The following is a 19,013-nucleotide window of genomic DNA, read 5'->3' as shown; positions in this document are numbered from 1 at the left end:
ATATTATTTTCCTTATATTTCTTTTTATTGTTATACAAAGTTAATAAATGAAAACACAGCTCAGTTAAAAATAATTTGTAATGACTTAATATCTCCTTACAAAATATAATTTAAAATGGGGTAAAGAATATAAAAAATAATTAATTTTAAATAAGTTTTTAAAAAACTTAGTTAGAGCGTATGTATCAAATTTGAAATGGGTAAAATAACCCTTAAAAAAGTAAAAAAGTAACATGTCCCCTTTAATCTCTGTAAGTAAACAAAATGAAAAAAAAAAAGTTAATGAAATTACAATCTGTTGCCTATTTTAGTCTAAAATTAAAAATGTTATATAGTTTTAGCATAATTTAACACTCTTTTAGAATTATAGTGATTGTAGACAGTTAAGTTTAGAGATTAATGTGACAGTATTTGTATTTTTAGACATTTTTTAAATTATTTTATTTTTGGAATTGAAGTGATAGGAAGTTATATTTGTAACACATCTTATAGATTTTAAAAAATTATATTAGAAATCAAAGTGTGAGATTAAGTTTTACATTTATTAAAAATAAGATCTGAATCTAATTATATATATTGTATCTCTACTGTGAAACTACAATAGAAAAAACAAAAATAATATAATCAAAGTGCAGTAGCTGTAAAAAGAAAAATCTATGGCAAAATTTCGTAGTGGAGTGGCTGATTTTATATTTTCATATTTGCAAAAGGAGATAATTAAGGATTTTTTTTCTTCTAGTGCTACGGAATCAAGCAAAATTGATTATCAATAAATACCATAAAGAACTTTGATAGTAGGAGTTGGAAGATATATAGAAGAGGGACCAATTATGGTGCCATTTTCAATACAAGCTCGTAAATATTGCATGCCATCAAACTATTCAAATTTTAAAATACCAACACTATCGATCCATATCCACATAAATTATTATCTTATTATACTTCTAATTTTTTTTTTCCTTTAATTAGTGCTACAAACTTCGCCAAGCCCCACACTATGAAACCCTAACTCAACCATGAAATTTTTTCTCTAAAAAGACATTCCATTTGAATAAAATACTATCTATTTTCCCCAAATAAGTAAGTAATCATAGGAGGGTACAAAATCTTCAGAAACACATGATATTGTTACCATTTCCGTACAGGTAGATTTTGGTCAAGTAAATTATATCTTCATTTTTTTTCCTCGTGAAGACATAATGGTATGATAAATAAGAAATATTAAACAGCGTCAATTTTTTTTTCAAAAAACTCTTAATTAATTTTGAAATAGTATACTCCCGTGTTTTCTTTTTCAAGTGTCGAGTTTCTGAAAATTTGTTATTTATACTTATTTACATTTTCAAAATTAAAAAAATAACTCTAAGTATCGTTTACCAATCACGCTCTTACTGTTTTTAGATAATTTTTAATTAATATTTATTAGTTGTGAAGTAAAACTGAAAAAAATTGATTAAATGGGAAATGTGAGTTATTTTATTGGGATGAAGAAATATTACGTATATATTTATTTCTACGAGAAAATCTAAAAAGGGAAATAAGTGACAGAATGAGATACTATTTTTTATTTGAAAATTCTGCCATTCAATCTTACTGGTCGTATCGTAGAGCAAACGTGAAAGGCCAAAAAAGTAATTATGATGGTTGAGCGTGTTGTTGTTGTAGCGTAGTGTGGCTCTGCTTACTTACTCCCACAGCTACCAGGTTCAAATTTTTTTATTGATATTTTGAACTTACCTTCAAACTCTGAGAGCGAAAGCCAGAAGAGAGACGTTGGCATTTTGGTAAGTAAATCAAACTTGAAATCAAATTTGTTGGTGTGAGAGTGTGTGTGTGTGAGAGTTTGTGTGTTGTGTGCACTATGCAGTGCAGAGAGTGTAATCCTTTTCGGAAAAAGCCACACGTCTTCATCATTGCATCGTCTTTTCTTCCATGAAACATCCTTAGCGGTCCCTTCATATATCCTCAAACCCACCTCACATGTGTCTTACCGTTATGTTTCAAACCACGTTCGCAGTATCTTCTTATCTGCCTCCCTGCTAACTGCCCCATTTCCCTTTTTCGACTCAAACCGCTTTCTTTCTCTCCCAGATGGATGTTTTTTTCGACAAGAACGAAACTTCTCGAAACAAAACCGATGGGGTTTCCTCTTCTCTCACGGATTCCACTGCAGACTCCAGGGAAACCAGTTTCTGTGCATCCACTTCTTCAGTTACCGTTGACGAAGCAAAGGCAAAAGGCTCTTCTTCACCCGCTCCTCTGGGTTGGCCCATTCTCAAGGCTACACTCTCCAAGCGCTCTAATTCTCGTGAAAAAGAAAACGAACATAAATCCCACTTGGAAAACACTAAGCTTAGTCGTATTGGTTTGAAGCTGTCAGGTTAGTTATTTTTTTTTATCTTTTAAAGAATGTTATAATAGATGGGACGTGGCTGTGTTTGGAAAGTAGAAAAGGATTGTGGACGGGAAATTTACTTCATAGATACTATTTTTTCAGTTGAATTGGTTGGAGTTAATAATTAGACTCCTTTTCAAGTCATTAATTAATGTCCCTTTGTTATTTTTGTGTAATAACTCTAATTAGTGCTAATTATTAGATTTATTTTAATTTGTTTAAAACAGAAGTTGACATGATGAAGGAGAGGTTTGCAAAATTGTTGCTTGGTGAAGATATGTCAGGTTCTGGTAAAGGGGTTTGCACTGCTTTGGCCATCTCTAATGCCATTACTAATCTGTGTGGTATGCTTTCTCTCTTGCACACAGACATTTGGCTATCCGTTTAATTGAGAAACTGTTTGTTTTGTCTTTGTTGGTCAAGTGGTTCAAAATTTGGAATTTTCTCGTTTGGTGTAAATTTGAGTTTTGTAACTTATTCAAATTTGGATTATTTGAACGTGTAGCAACTGTGTTTGGGCAATTATGGAGACTAGAACCTTTACCTTCTGAGAAGAAAGAAATGTGGCAGAGAGAGGTGGAGTGGCTTGTTAGTGTTAGTGATTACATTGTTGAGTTGATGCCTTCTTGGCAAACATTTCCTGATGGGAGTAAGCTCGAGGTAAAATTGGATTGGTTCTTGATCTCAATGCTGAAGTCTGATTTTTATTCAAAAGGGAATTAATAATTATGAAGTTTCTAATATGGTGCATTGTGCAGGTAATGACTTGCAGACCTAGGACAGATATTTTTATCAACCTTCCAGCTCTTCGCAAACTTGATAACATGCTTCTCGTGAGTATTGAATCTCGCTCTTGCATGGCTCACTAGTAAATTTTTGTGACTTCATTAAATGTTTGAGGCTGTAATGTTCATCTTCTTTTACAACAGGAAATTTTAGATAGTTTCACTTCTACAGAGTTCTGGTATGTAGACCAAGGAATTGTAGCCGCAGAAGCAGATGGTTCAGCCTCTTTTCGCAAAACAATACAGCGGCAAGAAGAGAAGTGGTGGCTTCCCGTACCTCGTGTGCCCCCTGCAGGACTCAGTGAAGACTCGAGAAAACAGTTGAATCACTCTCGAGAATGTGCAAACCAAATACTAAAAGCAGCCATGGCTATCAACAACATTGCTTTGGCTGACATGGAAGTTCCTGACTCATATTTGGAAGTTCTTCCTAAGGTCTAATCTAAATTGTATCATTGATAGACTTTTGCCCCTTGTGTCATTCTATGATTAAGAACAATGAGCAAACAAAGAATATTGATTAGACCATTACAATTTACACTCACCTTGCTTATCTACTAATAAGCTTAAGGGACTATCACACATCTTTCTTTTGGATGTACGTTAACTTAAGCAATGTGAGCAATGATTTCTGTGTACCTGCAATAAGATGTTGTTTAGTTAACTTTTTGTCAAGTTATGACTTTGTCTTGAATATGGGTTTCTGCAGAATGGAAGAACTTGCTTGGGGGATTTTGTTTACCGTTACATAACATCAGATCAATTCTCCCAAGAGTACCTTCTTGATTGCTTAGACATATCCTCTGAACATGTTGCATTAGAGATTGCAAACCGTGTGGAAGCAGCAATTTATGTGTGGCGCCGAAGAGTTCACTCTCGGTTCTTACCATCCCCAAGGCCCAGCCGTTCTACCCCAAAATCATCATGGGAAATAGTCAAGGACTTCATGGCTGATGGAGATAAGAGAGAATTGCTAGCAGATAGAGCTGAAAACATTCTAGTTTCCCTGAAGCAGCGTTTCCCAGGCCTAAGTCAAACCACCCTTGATACCAGCAAGATCCAGTGCAACAAGGTTGCTTCCTTACATATTTCTCAGTCCATCTGCATCTTCCTTGCACTTCCTCAATTGCATACATTAAGTCCCTTTGAAAAAGTATCCCTTTAGTAAAAAAAAGTGTCACTTTATTTTTAGCCTTTTTTCCCTTTTTAAAAACTTTGGAAGAAAACAGTGAAAATAATCAGACTCTTAATGATTTACACATTTTCACGGAAGCATTTCAAAAGATCCTTACCTTCATAATTGCATATATCATTGACACATTTTTACACCGACATTTCAGGATGTCGGGAAATCCGTGCTGGAGAGCTACTCAAGAGTTTTGGAGAGCATGGCATTTAACATTGTAGCTCGCATTGATGATTTGCTATATGTGGATGACTTGACCAAACAATCAGAGAGGTTTGCATTAGTTCCTACTACTGCTACAACAGTTAACGTGGTTTCTCAGCAGAAGAAGGTTACACGTCCACATTCGGTGTCTGTCTCAGGCACTGTTACTCCGCACAAAGCAGCATTTGGCAGACCAGGCTTTTCACCAGCTTCTGTGTCACTCATTAGTCCTGCAAGAGGGGAGAGAACTCCTTTCCTCCATAACAACGACAGCATCAAACCTCATCGTCGTGGCTTTGGGGTGAGGAGAGTGCTGTCAAATTACCTTGGAGTAGAGACAAAGACCACTAAGATATGCAGCAACTCAACTGAGGTGAAATGTTCAAACCCAAGTAGCAAGAAAACTGAACAACAACGTGAGAAGAAACCATGCACAATCAAGAACAAAACCAAATGATTACCAAGATTGTTGAAATTCGGTGGCACAAAGTTTACTTAGTTTAGTGGAGCATAGACTTTTAGAAAGAAGCATTTATTATATATTTTTTAACTTTTACATTTGTATCATTCATGATGAATATATATATATATATATATATTTGTTGGTATTGAGAATTCAAATTCATATTGAGATCTGAAGCAGTTGGCTTTTGAATTTAAAAATGCTGAGAATCACATTAACATTTAATGATATGTATAAAGTTTCCTATGTACCAAACATAAGAAAATGGAGCTTGGTTATTCGTATAATTGACAAGTGGGACCTGAGACACTCCATCTTGGAGTACTAAAATGCAGGAGTTAGAAACTAGAAAGGAAGTGGTCACTGACAAAGGAGACTTGAAAGTAAAGAAAAGGGAAAACAAAAGTTAAAAAGTGGGGCATTCCGAGAATTGAACTCGGGACCTCTCGCACCCTAAGCGAGAATCATACCACTAGACCAAATGCCCTTGTGGATGTTGATCTGCAACTAAAGTAATAAATTAATACAGCAATTTCTAGATGGTTTCCACATGTAAACATCACAGCACCAAACGTGTACGCTTTTTTTTTTCTCTGTCAGGATGCTTCTGCAATTTTCTTTGAAAATAGATTTGGAATCACAATAGATAACATGGTAAAGGAACACGAAATGTGAACTTTATCAGATTTTATTGATTGGCACAATTTTAATATTTAAAAATCTTTGTCCAATTATTTCAAAGTTTTATTTTTATTTTTATTTTTTATCTCACTCACTACTTTAGTTCTTTGGAATTCGGACACGGTGTTCTCAACGTATTTATTTTGGTCAAGATAAACGTCACAAACATATTTATTTATCATTGTTCTTCCCTGTTAAAAAATAAATAAAAAGAAACTGTTAAACACGAAAAAAGACCAAAAGAATTACGAATAAATCTTTGAATTTAAAGAAAACGGGTCGGTGAAAGCGTTTCGTTGCTGAGAGTCCATTCCATCAATTTTCGTCTTCTTCTCTCCTTTTCTTCCCTGTTTTCTGCCTGAAGAAAATAATAGGAATGTCTTCCTTCACGAGTCTTCACATCACCGCGTTAGACGCGATAGTGAACGTGAACTCGCTTTTCACTCTCGCTGTCTTCATAGGGCTAACTTGGAACCCTAACGATCCGCAGAACAGTCTCAACTCCGATCCGGCGTGCGCTCCCACCTCCGCCATCGCCGAGAACCTCATCGCCTTCCACGTCTACTCCTTCAGCTCCTTTCTCTTCTCCAGCCTTGTGGCACTCGCGCTCAAGCAGGCCATTCGCCTCTCCCGCACCACCTCTTTCCACTACCCCGCCGCCGTCGAACACCTCGTCGCACACGTCAACCGCTCTTCCCTCCGCGTCGGAATGCTCGTCTCCGCCGTGGGATCTGTCTTTGGCTGCGCCTTTCTAATGCTTGCGCTCGTCAACGTCGCGCAGATCAAGCTTGGAACGGTTGCCTGCGGAAGCTCGCACACCTACGCCGCCGTCGTTCCGCTTCTCATCCTCGTCCCCATTGCGCTCCTCATCTACGCCTCGCTCGTTCTGTACGCTTTCACTCGCTAGGTTTTCTGTGAACGAATGCAATCACGTTTAACGCGGTTACAATGTTTGATGCGGCTACTTTATGTGTCATCGTTGAAATTGCGGAGGTTTAGATTTCTACTGAGTTTTGGACCTTTGGACATGTTCTAAACTCCGATTCGCGAAATTTTCACTCTGGGATTTGAAAATTGATCCTGAGTGAGTGTAAATTAATACGAATGTGCTCTGGAATGGAAGTGTTGCTTTTGTTGTGTTCTTCTGAATCAGGCTTTGAGATATTCATCTTTGTCAATACAAGCAGTTTGATGGTTGATGATAAGTTAGATCTTGATGTTAGAGTATGGAAGAACTTTTGGATGAAAAATTTAGCATTATAAACGAATTTTAGTATTTCAAGAATTAGTCTTTTACTATCTCCATCGGTGAACACTTCTAGTTAACCCAAACAATAGTGATATTGGGATTTGAATTGCATTTCAAACTCCATGTACAATTTCATTGGAATTTGAGCGGAGCCTTTGGTTCGAAGAGTCATTAGTAGAATCGTTCTTCATCTTTTTCATGATCTAAGTAAATGTTAGTTTCTCTCCCTAGTTGCCACTGAATTGTATGAGAATTAAGGTCCGCTACTTTTCGTTTTTTGCATCTGGCTACTGACCGAAATTGAATAACTTCAAATTAGTTTGAAAATGAAATAAAATTTTAGTAAAAACTATGATTATTGATTTTATTTGTGTATGAATAAATTTAAATAGAATGTAACACTACATTTATTGATTTACAACGAGTTTTAATTGAAAGGAGTTCTAACCAAAAAATAGTTCATATTAAGTTTGAATCAATCTACAAGTTGAATAATTTCTTTTATTGATTCCATTGAATCAGTTGGACTCCAATTAACTCTAGCAGCACTATTAATTTCTTTAGAATTTGTCGAGTTTTAAATGTTTTTTTAAGCGCATTCTTGATTTTTGATTGTTTAATTAAAAATAAAAAAAATGTATATAAAATGTACTTTTCTCTTTAGCTTAGAAATACAACATGCGAAAGCACTAAGAAGGTTGAACTGGTGGATTGCCTCAAAAGGATTGTTTTATTACATGCAAGCGACTTCACCAACTTTTATTGATTTGTTTTGGGGATTGGACTGGACAGTAAATAAGGCCCACCTTATCATATGGGCTTTTGCATCAGCCAGTTATTCGTATTTAAAAGCAGCCTTATTCATTAAGAAAACATCTATTTATATTACACAAGTGATTTTTGATATATTTTTTAATAATTTTTATATTAATGATAACAACTCAAAATTGCGAGCTTGTATTTCCCTAATTCACCAGTCTTGAAATTGTTCTTCTTCTTAATAATGTCACTATTTTATCTTTCGTTCCTTCTTGATTTTCATCGAAGTTCAAAAGTTACCGTGTTAAATCTCTCGTTCGCATGTTTCTACGGCTCACTATACAAACATCAATTGGAAATCTCAAGTCTTTGAATTAGTTATCAATTGCACAATGCCATTTTGAGGGTATATTCCTTCTTCATTTTGAATCACGATGCGAGATATTAGAGAGAAACAAATTCAACGGTCATCTTTCTTCATTCTTGATAAATCTTACCAATTGGCACCATCTCATGAATTTTAGTTATCTACAGTAATTGATTTGGAATCTGACTTAGATCATATGGCAAAACAATTCCGTTTTGTTTTTCAAATCTCACCTAACTATATATCCGTATTTTCCATAAGTTGTAGTAAATTAAAGTGGGAAATTTCCATCTTATCCGTATATTAGCCTTCTTAAAGTTAAGAGATAGTTGGAGTTTTATATTGATAAAAAAATTCAAGAATATTTTGATAATTTTTTATAATTTAAGGTAAAATTTTTAAGTAGTTTTAAAATATAAAAAAGTGAAAACTGAAAAATAGAAATTATTTAAAAATTATCATCTTTGTAAGAGAAACTTCTTAAAATTTCATGTTAAAAAATAGTTTTCTATAAAATAATATTTTGATTGAAAATGATTTTATAACTTGTAATTAATATGGACTTAAACGATGGATGGTGAGAGTATGTAGTACTAATGGACTAGGACTACATATGGATTCTATAGGAAGTGTTTTATAAATGTTTGTTGTGGTTAATAACACGTGTCAGTGATACAGATGTTAATCTAAATCTTATGCTAAGTAATATATAATAAAAAAATCTATAAATATATTTTTTATGTTTTGAGTTAAAAATGGTATTAAGTATTTTTGTGTGATTTGGCTCCCAGCTCATTGTTATTGATTTTTGTTGTTGAATCCACTGATGAAGTTTTATTAAAAGCGATTAATTATTTTTTTTTCATAAAATATACAACTTATCTTTAAATAAAATTGCATTTACTATGGATACATTTTTTTTAAAATATCAATACGTTTTTATTATACTTTTAATAAAAGGATGTTTAGATCTTAATTTAGGTTTTTTAAAGGGTATACATCTTTTGTTGTGTTTTTAATTTATCTTACTTCTATTTTTAAAAAGGTGAAACTCATACCCCTTAGTTTATTTAAAATGATATATTCATAAAAGTTTAAATAAAAATTATATTTTAGAGCTATTTTTTATTTCATAATAAAATAATATTTTCTTAAATAATTGTTTATAATTTAAATAGATAATTTATTGTTTAGAAATAAATAAGTTTTTTTTATATTTTTAGTGTACAATAATTTAATTATTTAATTTTTGGTTTATGAAAAAAATTCTTTCACTTAAAATAAGATAGATAACTTTCGCTATTTTAAAATATAAAAAAAAGTATGTTATTAAAAATAGAATAAAACTAAAAAAAAGTGTATTTATTTTAAAACTAAAGAAGTTTAATGATATCCTTTACCATCACTTCTTGTAATTCTCTAGTAAAAAAGTACTTGTAGTGATAGTAGGATTGAATCTTCATTTATCTTCTTAGTAAACCACAGGGAATAACAGTGTTGCAGAATACATCTAATACCAAAATCTTTATACAAAGTATTTGTGTCCACAAAACTTTCTCCCTATAAATTATAGAGTAGATTTCACTGAAGAGATACAAATACCAATAAGATATGAGCTCAATCACATAAGGTATTACACCACTCTCGATTACCAAGCTCAATCATAATGAGTTTATGGTTGAATTCATAACGACTTCTTGTTTAGAAGTTTCATAAGAAGATGATGTTAATATGAGGTAATGCTTTGTCCAGATTTTTGTTGAATGCGTAAACAATCTGCTGCGTACACTGATTCACAATTAATAATCACACATTTAACTCTATGTTTTGCTATTATACCTTCCTTCAGCATTTAACACTTATGGATGGATTCAGTGGTTCATTTTTAATGAGAGACTGAGTTAACATTGTTCAGTTCGTTTTAATTATTTTTCTCGTATTAAAATACTGCATACTTTATTATATATTAACAGATCGATAATATTGAAACAATTTTCTTCCACCTTATATCAGTACAATGATTAGTTCCACCACTCTTGTTTATGTTGCACTGAACGTGTTAGGCATAATAATGGTTGATCCTGGACTCACATAACACGTAGCTTTTCCACTTTGTGTTTGAGGGAAGTACAAAAACTGAAAGACAAAAAGTGAACAGGAAAATTATAATAAGCTTTTTCTTTACGTGATTTTGGTTCAGAGAAAATGAGAAATTAAGTTTTATTTTTGCTTATCCGGTTAGATAGAAATATAGAAAGAAATTATTTTAGTATACAGATCTTTTAGTCCATATTCCTTCACGATTTTATCCTTTGATTTTATCCTTTAAAGACATATCAAAAAGTAAAGATAGAAGTATTTAGACTACTTTGGATCTTGACTTCTAAATTATGTGAGACTTATTAGATGTATCAAAAAATTTAAATATAAAATTAACTATTTCTAGACGGTGATTATTTTCTTCTATGTCTCTTACATGTAATATTATTGCATAAAACTGTATATATAAATCTGGACTTATGGTTGTTGTTTAACATATTTGAGCTACATCAAACTGGAAATTATCTACATAAAAAAATTGAACTATTTTAAAATAAAAAATTTACATTTAAAAGATAAATACTTAAATCAAATTATATTGTGAGTCAAAATTTAGAAATTTGAAAAAATATATTATAAAATAAAAAGGCCTGTTAATATAATTCATTCAATTTAGATAGTTAAACAGTAATTCGAGCAATTTAAGTAATTCAAAGGAAATTTGGATGATTTAGTGTTGTTTAATTTGTTAAAACAGTTGTAGAGTTGTTATTGTTCGAACAATTATGAGTGTATATAAGTTTCAGTTACCTAAATTAACTTTCATCAGTTTATACTGGATATTGTGTTTTTTATTATTTTTTCATTATTAAAAACAAAATTCATTTCGAATTCCAATTGACTTAATAAAGAGGTATTTTTTTTTTTCCAACTCCACTTAAATTTAAAGTAATTTTTTAACTAAAATTCAAACTTATATTATATCATTGATTTAGTTCACTCAAATTGCTTTTAGAATTGAGTTGGGCTATTTCAATTTGTTGTCCTAATAGTGGACTTATTACTATTACTGGGAGTTTTATTATTATTATTATTATTATTTTTTCATTTTCATGTTGATGTACTGCACCTTTCTTTTGTATTGCTGGAGGTGCATTAACTGTGGTGGCTTATCTTTTTTGCATTTTAATTTATCCTTATAAAAAAATGTTATAGAAAAAGCAAGCTTATAAATGCAGCTCTTATTTATAAGTCACAGAAAGCTACATGCTACACAGCGGATAGAACGGGAAACCTTAAAGTACATGCAACAAGATCACATGATTCTAGAACACTACCAAAAGTCAGTTACCAGCACCGAACTTTTTGCATGAAATAAGAACACAACAGCTAGTAATTATGGCTTCAAGCTTTTACTACGTACTAACAACTATAATGGTTGACTTATCATGTGCTACAAACTTATATGTGCGAGCTGTGACAAAAAGGACTCAACACATGTCGTCGAAGAGTTCTAGTGTCCGCTACCATGTCTTATTTTCCTACTTAATTAGACCACTGCCACTGCGTACACCGTATGTGGTCTCCTTCATACATATCATCCTGCAAAATCAACAAATTCTCCATCTTTCAAAGCTCATTCCAGAACGTGATAGTTTGGATATAAAGTTGCAATGTTTCTCTTGCATACACTTAAAACATGGAGTTTTAGCAGTAGAATTTGACTAACTATGAACCTTAAAGGGAAAAAGAAACAGGAGTTAAATTTGAATTTCAAATACCTGGTCCACAGGATGGGAAGCTTTGCATACATTCGCAGATGTTAATAATAAAGAGAACCTGCAGGAACCGAAAATAATGTAGGTGTTATAAAGTCAGTAAATTTTGTTTAACTTAGAATTTTTGTTTATTTCCTTATCTTCTGCTACGTGGAACCAAGATTGTCCTACCTTGCCACCAGTTCCCTCTTGAAGCACTATTTGAATCGTTACCGTTTGGATCATCGTCTTCCTTATCTTTCTTAAACTGCAAAGATGCCAAATATGCTTCAACTAAAAAACAAAAAATACAACACACATATGCATGTAAATACTTACAACTATAAAGTATTCACTATGTTATTTATATGTAGCCAATGATCCTTACACTTATCTTTTGGGGGTTAAAAGGAAAGGTAGAAAAGAGAAAGTGTGATTTACTTTGTGTTATGATATAAGAAAGCAAGGTTGAGGAAAATGTATAAAAGATAAAGCATATATGTGGTGCAAAAGCATATGTGTAACTAAATGTAAAAACAGTGGGGGTTGTACTTAAAAAAATATTATTATATATATAAAATAATGATCCCTTTGGCAATCAACAGCATGGACCATGATGATAAAGGATGGGAATTGAGGCACTCACAATGTGGTGGGATTCAGTGGTCCTGGTTCTTGGGGAATAATTTTCTTGACCACCATAAAAGATTGATGAACTGTAGTAACTACTGGGCTCCACTGCCTCATTCTGATAATTGCTACTGGCATTCTTGTTGGAGACACCGCTGTTTTCACCTTTGTAACCGTAATTGCCTGAAACGAATCCAACTGAAGCTTTACTAAATAAGCCCAGACATTAAAATTGGATTGAAAAAGCCACATGTTCCCTGTCTATAGACAAGATTTGAGATGAACTGAAACATGGCATATTTAGTACTTCAGGTCAAAGTGGTATATGTCTCATAACGAACCTGGTGCTCCATAATTTTTGCCTCCCATCTCTTGTTTTGTTGAATCTCTTCCTCCAACCTAAAGTTCAATAAAGAGTAACAGGGTTAACTCTATATCTTATGTCAATTATTTTTCTCAAACCAGTATATGCTATACATATCGCTCAGAGATCAATCCTCCTCATATTAACTTTACTCCAACACTACTCATACAAGAACATATTCATTCACGCTTAAAGTTCTCATTAAAGCTATTAAAACTTTATGCGACCTAGACCAAAAGAATTTACAAATTCATACTCAACAACTTGCTTCCCAGCTTTCTCATATCAAATACCATCATACTCCATTTTTGTTCAAGAGTAAACTAGATCAGAAAAAATTATTAGACGTTTTTTTTTTTTTGTTCTTTTTCTTTTGCAGACATGTAGTTATAGTTATAGTTAGTTACCTAGATAGAAGAGTTTGACCATAATGCTTTCAATAACTACCTCGTAGAAAGTCGTGCTATTTATACATACCGGCTCAAACGAATCAAGGAACTTAAAAGCTTATAAAGCCATAAACCATTGAAGTTAATTCTTTTGTTTTGTTATTATACCAACACATTAGAGGTGTTGGTTAAGTTGTCAGAAACAATAAGTACGCCATAGAGGCAAAAGAGAAAATCTGAAAAACGAAAAAGAAAAACACGCAGGAGATGTCATATGCAAGGAAGATTGAGCAATAAAAAGTGAAAAAGAAGAAGCATACAGTGGGAGGAGGTGGGAAAATGGAGCCAAAGAAGCTGGTGGATGAAGATGAAGTGGTGGAGGGGTCCTTGGGACCAAAAAGATGATCAAAGTTGGTGAGTGATGATGAGGAAGAACCTGCTGCGACTTTCTTTTTGTTGTTCTCCATGTCTGGTGTGTGATTGAGTGTGACTTACGACTAATATAGTGATTAACGAAGGAAGCAAGGTAGCTAGCTTTATGTGTTTGGAGAGGTATAATATAAAGGTTTCTTTCTTTGTCAACCAACGGACAAAACTACTAGCTAGTTTGATAAGTATATATCTATCCTTTAACGACCAAAAGATTGGATAAGATTTGCAGGTTTGGAAGAAGGCGGAAAAAAAAAGATAACGATGGAAGATGGGGAAAAGGGTGCAGAGAGAGAGAGAGAGAGAGAGAAAGAAAGAAGATTGAAGAAGAGAAGAGAGGAGAGCACGTGATGGTAGCAGATGATGTGTAGAAGATGATACGTATAGAAGGGTATTTATAAGCCCAAAAAATATGCTGCGCCCATGTGCCCCTCATTCAATTTCCCTTTCTTTGACACATGGGTTTCCACCTTGGTCCCACATCGACTTCATACCCAAATCCAAACCCCTTTTGCCATATGTCTACCTCCTCCTCCTTTGACTTTCCCTTCTTTTTTACCTACTCATTTCTAATCAACCAACCATTACTTTCATTCATGTTTCCCACAGTTAACTCTCATAATTCTATCTTAACTATCCTCACACAAACACATTTGTTATTAATAATAACATTATGTTTAATATTATTTATTTCATTCTCGTATTTATTGAATTAACAAGATCAGGTCCGTGATTGAAATTAAAGAATCGTTATTGTAATACAGATTAATAATGAAAATAATTCTTATATAATTCAATTTAAATTGTATTTATCGTAGGATTATCGAGGAGATGATATCATTAATTTGGATAAATTAGTATGTGTACAGTGATCTTTATCGGATAAAGATTAAAAGATCTCATTTTCAAATTACATATATAAATGATTTATGTAGATGTAGAAATATGATTGTTGAACTGACTTAAAGAGAAATTTCTTGATGATTAATATTACCTTTGAATTATCAATTAGAAATTCTTTTGAAAAAATATATATAATTTCTTTAGACTTAAGATTATTATGGAAATTAACAAGTTATTTATTATAATTTCATATCGGACATGTGACACTTTATAATGTTAGTTGAATGATTATTAGGTATGACTAAATTCTTGTGCGATTAATATTAATCAATAAAGAATCATCAATTCTTGGTAACGAGTTTAAGCTCTATATAAATAAATATTTTGGCCAAGGTATTATGAATGAAAGAAGAAAGAAGTTTCTTAAGTCATTTATAATGTGTTAACTTATTAAGATTTGACAGTTATATCATATTCTAGAGTTAACATAAAGCTGTAAAGATGAAAGGAAATATTATATTAACCTTCTAATGGTTTTAAAGTAAAAGATACCTTATACTATCTGCCTCTTAAATAGTCTTGCTATCAAAAAAAAATTATTTTTTAGCAAAGTTTGTTTGATAAACTTTTGACAATGACGGTTAGGTCTATCGAGCGAGTTTCACTGGAGAGAACAAACACCAATGAGACATGAGTTCAACCACATAAGGCATTGACACTCCCCTGAGACCTGAGCCCAATCACATAAGGCATTGACACCACTCTCAACCAAAAATCTTAAGACAATGAGTTTATGAGTTTTTATCTTTATATAGTGTTCTACTTTCTCATTTCTAGCCAATGTGGGACTTAGACTCACGCTTGAATTCCTAACAACGACGACATGGCAGCACCTCATTGGATGAAAGAAATATTTGATGTGACTTTAAAAGAGAAGAGAAAGGTTTGATGTGGCTTGAAAAGAGAACTCTGTCAAACTTTGTCAAAAAAAAGTTTGTCAAAATATCATAGTCTCTTGCTATAGACGTCAACCTAAATCATTAATCTATTATCGATTTTAGTAATGAACTTATGATGTCACACACTGATCAGTGTTCTTGTCTTTGTTGGATGAGAAAAATATTATTTATTAAATTGTTTTAATTTTAGTTAATTAATATATTTTTATTATTGTAATTTTTGTTAGCACCAAAAATACAATTATTAAAAGTTTAATTAAGTAGGAATTAATTAAAAAATTCATAAATAAAAAATTTACATATGATTTAATAAGATTTATTCTGTTACCGGAAATTAAAAATATATATTTTATAAGTTTTGAGAATTTTTTAAATGGTTAGTAGTATTTTTTACCTTATATTACGTAGTAACGATTCAATTATTTTTATTTGATTTTTAACTTCGTCTATTTTTTTTTTAAATTGAATGTATTATTTTCTAAAATATCAAATTAAGGTCATTATTTCTGTTTTGTTCTGAAATTGAAAAATAAATATGTAAAAAGAGTAAGAGATTATATTAATATTTGTCTGAGTTGATTTTTTTTTTTAAGTTTTACATATTTTATTTACATTTTCAAATATTTAATTAACTTTTAATACATCCATAACCTCTTATGCAGAAGTTGGGTATGCTAGAGTGCTTAAAATAATGTGGAAGGAATTTAGCATACATCAATAAATTCTTATCTTTTAATTAGGAGTTAGGATAACTGATGTATCAAACGATAACCATTCATTAGAAAAAGGTAAAAAGACCCTATGTGGATTTATTCACTTTTAGGTTATATTGTAGTGTATATAAATTAAATTTATTTTTAGTTATTTGAAGCAAAATATTATTTTTAAAACACAAATAATATATTAAAGATATTATTTTCATAACTACGATATTGTTAGAGTCTTCACATATATTTTTAACATGCATTTTTAGTCTTTATCAATGATAGACTTTATCTCTAAGATATTAACTTACGTATTTACCATCTCAACGTTTTCATATAAAGTAGGGTTTGAGTGCATTATTTCATACAAATGAATGGTTTTATAAATAAGTTTTAAAATTATATATATATATATATATATATATATATATATATATATATAAAGTCTTTTTTTTGAATTTTTAAGTGACGGGAAGCTATTTCTACATTTTTTTAAGTCTAAATTCTTATAATAATTTTATGCTAACGTCTTAAGAGAAAGAAAATAAATATTTAAATTATCTTTTGTTTAAATTCTTAAGTAAAGAGTTGAGAAACAAGTGCATTTAAATTGTTCTTGTCTATTTCTTAAAAATTTGAGACTATTGAACTGGAATAATACATATATAAACGTTAATTATAATATTTAATTACTTTTAGTTATGGATAATTTCTTATTAAAAATATATGAAATTATATTAAAAGATTGAGATAAAAGAACATTTGAAAAAAAATTGACAACTATATATAAATGTACAAGAGAGGAAAATTTTAAATGCTTGGGATGTTTTAAAATTTCGTTGAGTACAATGAGACCGGTTAAGATAGGTTTATGGGTCTTTATTCTTATATAGTGCTTTACTTTTTCAATTTTGGTCAATGTGGGACTTAGACTCACACTTAGATTCCTAACAATCTACCCCTCAAGGGTGAGTCCTTCAACCACATTGGTACACTTCCCTAGCGGAAGCATTCCCAACCACGAGTACTCATTTTCTGTACCGCTGTTTTTTTCTTAATGAGACACGCTTACCTGGAACCCTTACCTGGGACCCTTGCTAGGAAGACTTTCGATACTAGGACCATACTGCACTCGTCTGAGCCAGTTTTAACCATCAGCTCTGATACCACTTGTTAGGTTTATAAGGATGGGTATCATTGGGGAGAATAAACACCAATGAGACTTCAGCACAACCACATAAGGAATTGACACCACTCTCAACCCAAAACCTTAAGGCTTTTGGGTTGAGAGTGGTGTCAGTGCCTTATATGATTGAACTGTTTCATTGGTATTGTATCTCCCCAATAAAACTCCATCTGAAAATATCCTTAAAAAAACAAGACAAAATCGATATGGAGAAAGTGAGAAGTTTGTAAGTTTAGCAATTTCTATTTTACAGAATAAAAGTGGATTTTTCAATCTTATTTTCAAAAATATGGGATTTTTTTAAACTTTTGAATTAATAATTCATAAATATGTGAAAATTTCCGCATAAAAAGACTTAAAAAGACATTTTTTGCACATTGTTTTTAATCTTTCATCACATTTTTCCCCCTTTTCTTTTGATGTATTTTCTTATTCTTCTCTACTCTTCTAAGTTCTATCATTCTTCATCTACATTCTTGGGTATCACCGTCCGTCTTCCTTCTTTATTTATGCTTTCAAGTTCTATGGATGAGAATAAAATCTATAGACATTTTCGTATTCTTCTTCATCCATCGTTTTTGTCATTCTTCATCTGCGTTTCCAATATAGCTTTGGTTTCTCTCTTTATGCTCTCATTTTTTAAGATGAGAATATAACTCTTTTAGAAGGTGCTTCTAGAACGAAAGTTTTAGCATTTTTTTTTCTCCCATTTCAGGTCCCTCTTATATTTAATTTTGTTCTAATAATTACCTTTTGAACAAATTAAAATATGTGAGCGTACTCGCCAAGAATGCAAACAGATATACTCTTGTATTTAAAAATCGAAATAAAGATCTAATTTTGTTATATAATCATACAAGTGTTCTTTAATATTTGGTCATCCTTCTTTATTCTTTAATATTTGGTCATCCTTCTTTATTCTTTTATACTATGAAGCCAAAAGTATATCTCTTTGATTATTAAAACCTAATTAGCTATGTTCTTATACATAAAATGACCTAAGAGTGTGAAAATAAGTTGAATTAGCTCAATATTTTTTCACATGGACAATTAATATTTTCTTATAAAGGTTGGGACAATCCTATCGTCTCATTTTAATGCTGATGAAAGAAAAAACATGGACAATTAAGTTGTTGACTTGTGGAAACCAATTAAATTAGACATCTCTTTACTTTTATATTATAAGGAGTACCAAAAAAGTACAAGATAAAATTGGTCTGGTTTCTTTTGAATCACAAATTAAAAGACTAAACTTGTGTTGAAAAGAAGCTGCTTTACCTATTGTTCTCTTTTATTAAAAGATGATAAAAATGTTGAAGACCTAAACCATTCAGAATATTTGATTACTGGTTAGAAGATAAGGAATTTAGTGGAGTAGTTTATAGAAGGGTGAAAAGGTGCTGAGAGGTTCAAAGATTGCAGAGTTCATCTGGAAACAAAAATTGAAAGCTCTTAAAGATATCAGTTTTATAACTAATCGCAGTAATGAACTCAATACCAAAAACCCAACCTTTAACACTGTCGCATTAGCTTTGTAGTTTCTTCTCGTCTATGTTAACTAGTAAAAATTAACCTCATCAGTAAATTAGGGTAAAAAAAGACGCAGAAATATCGAAAGTTCCT

The 19,013-nt window shown here is 31.7% G+C and overlaps 3 protein-coding genes and 1 non-coding gene across 4 annotated transcripts; 2 read left to right on the top strand and 2 right to left on the bottom strand.

Moving 5' to 3' along the window:
• The first annotated feature begins 1,795 nt into the window (after positions 1-1,795).
• LOC114193228 (rop guanine nucleotide exchange factor 5-like) lies at positions 1,796-5,178 on the top strand. Its single transcript, XM_028082953.1, has 7 exons — positions 1,796-2,380; positions 2,623-2,739; positions 2,901-3,055; positions 3,154-3,228; positions 3,325-3,615; positions 3,890-4,252; positions 4,521-5,178. Exons 1-7 carry the CDS (start codon positions 2,092-2,094, stop codon positions 5,025-5,027), a joined length of 1,797 nt encoding a protein of 598 aa, XP_027938754.1. The 5' UTR covers positions 1,796-2,091; the 3' UTR covers positions 5,028-5,178.
• Positions 5,179-5,448: 270 nt separating this feature from the next.
• On the bottom strand, positions 5,449-5,520 carry TRNAP-AGG. The gene has a single exon. It is a non-coding gene; the product is annotated as a tRNA-Pro (tRNA).
• A 442-nt stretch (positions 5,521-5,962) lies between these two features.
• LOC114193239 lies at positions 5,963-7,295 on the top strand. Its single transcript, XM_028082963.1, has one exon. The coding sequence runs from the start codon at positions 6,091-6,093 to the stop codon at positions 6,619-6,621; it is 531 nt and encodes a 176-aa protein (XP_027938764.1). The 5' UTR covers positions 5,963-6,090; the 3' UTR covers positions 6,622-7,295.
• A 4,041-nt stretch (positions 7,296-11,336) lies between these two features.
• LOC114177837 lies at positions 11,337-14,078 on the bottom strand. Its single transcript, XM_028063415.1, has 6 exons — positions 13,590-14,078; positions 12,858-12,915; positions 12,533-12,699; positions 12,079-12,154; positions 11,911-11,968; positions 11,337-11,731 (listed from the first exon to the last, which is right to left on the bottom strand). Exons 1-5 carry the CDS (start codon positions 13,734-13,736, stop codon positions 11,952-11,954), a joined length of 465 nt encoding a protein of 154 aa, XP_027919216.1. The 5' UTR covers positions 13,737-14,078; the 3' UTR covers positions 11,337-11,731; positions 11,911-11,951.
• Positions 14,079-19,013: the final 4,935 nt, after the last annotated feature.

The sequence above is a fragment of the Vigna unguiculata genome, chromosome 1 (assembly GCF_004118075.2).
Source record: "Vigna unguiculata cultivar IT97K-499-35 chromosome 1, ASM411807v1, whole genome shotgun sequence".
NCBI classification, from domain to species: Eukaryota; Viridiplantae; Streptophyta; class Magnoliopsida; order Fabales; family Fabaceae; genus Vigna; species Vigna unguiculata.
Note: the sequence above shows the minus strand (reverse complement) of the source record. Positions and strands in the feature narration are given on the sequence as shown.

What these genes read in the sequence shown, in the direction of transcription:
- LOC114193228 (XM_028082953.1), top strand. Translation starts at nt 2,092, where the DNA reads ATGGATGTTTTTTTCGACAAGAACGAAACTTCTCGAAACAAAACCGAT. An exon ending in ATTTGGAAGTTCTTCCTAAG is followed by an intron (nt 3,616 to 3,889) that starts GTCTAATCTAAA and finishes GGGTTTCTGCAG; the next exon opens with AATGGAAGAACTTGCTTGGG. An exon ending in GCAAGATCCAGTGCAACAAG is followed by an intron (nt 4,253 to 4,520) that starts GTTGCTTCCTTA and finishes CCGACATTTCAG; the next exon opens with GATGTCGGGAAATCCGTGCT.
- LOC114193239 (XM_028082963.1), top strand. Translation starts at nt 6,091, where the DNA reads ATGTCTTCCTTCACGAGTCTTCACATCACCGCGTTAGACGCGATAGTG.
- LOC114177837 (XM_028063415.1), bottom strand. Translation starts at nt 13,736, where the DNA reads ATGGAGAACAACAAAAAGAAAGTCGCAGCAGGTTCTTCCTCATCATCA. An exon ending in TTTTCCCACCTCCTCCCACT is followed by an intron (nt 12,916 to 13,589) that starts GTATGCTTCTTC and finishes ATTGAACTTTAG; the next exon opens with GTTGGAGGAAGAGATTCAAC. An exon ending in CCACTGAATCCCACCACATT is followed by an intron (nt 12,155 to 12,532) that starts GTGAGTGCCTCA and finishes GCATCTTTGCAG; the next exon opens with TTTAAGAAAGATAAGGAAGA.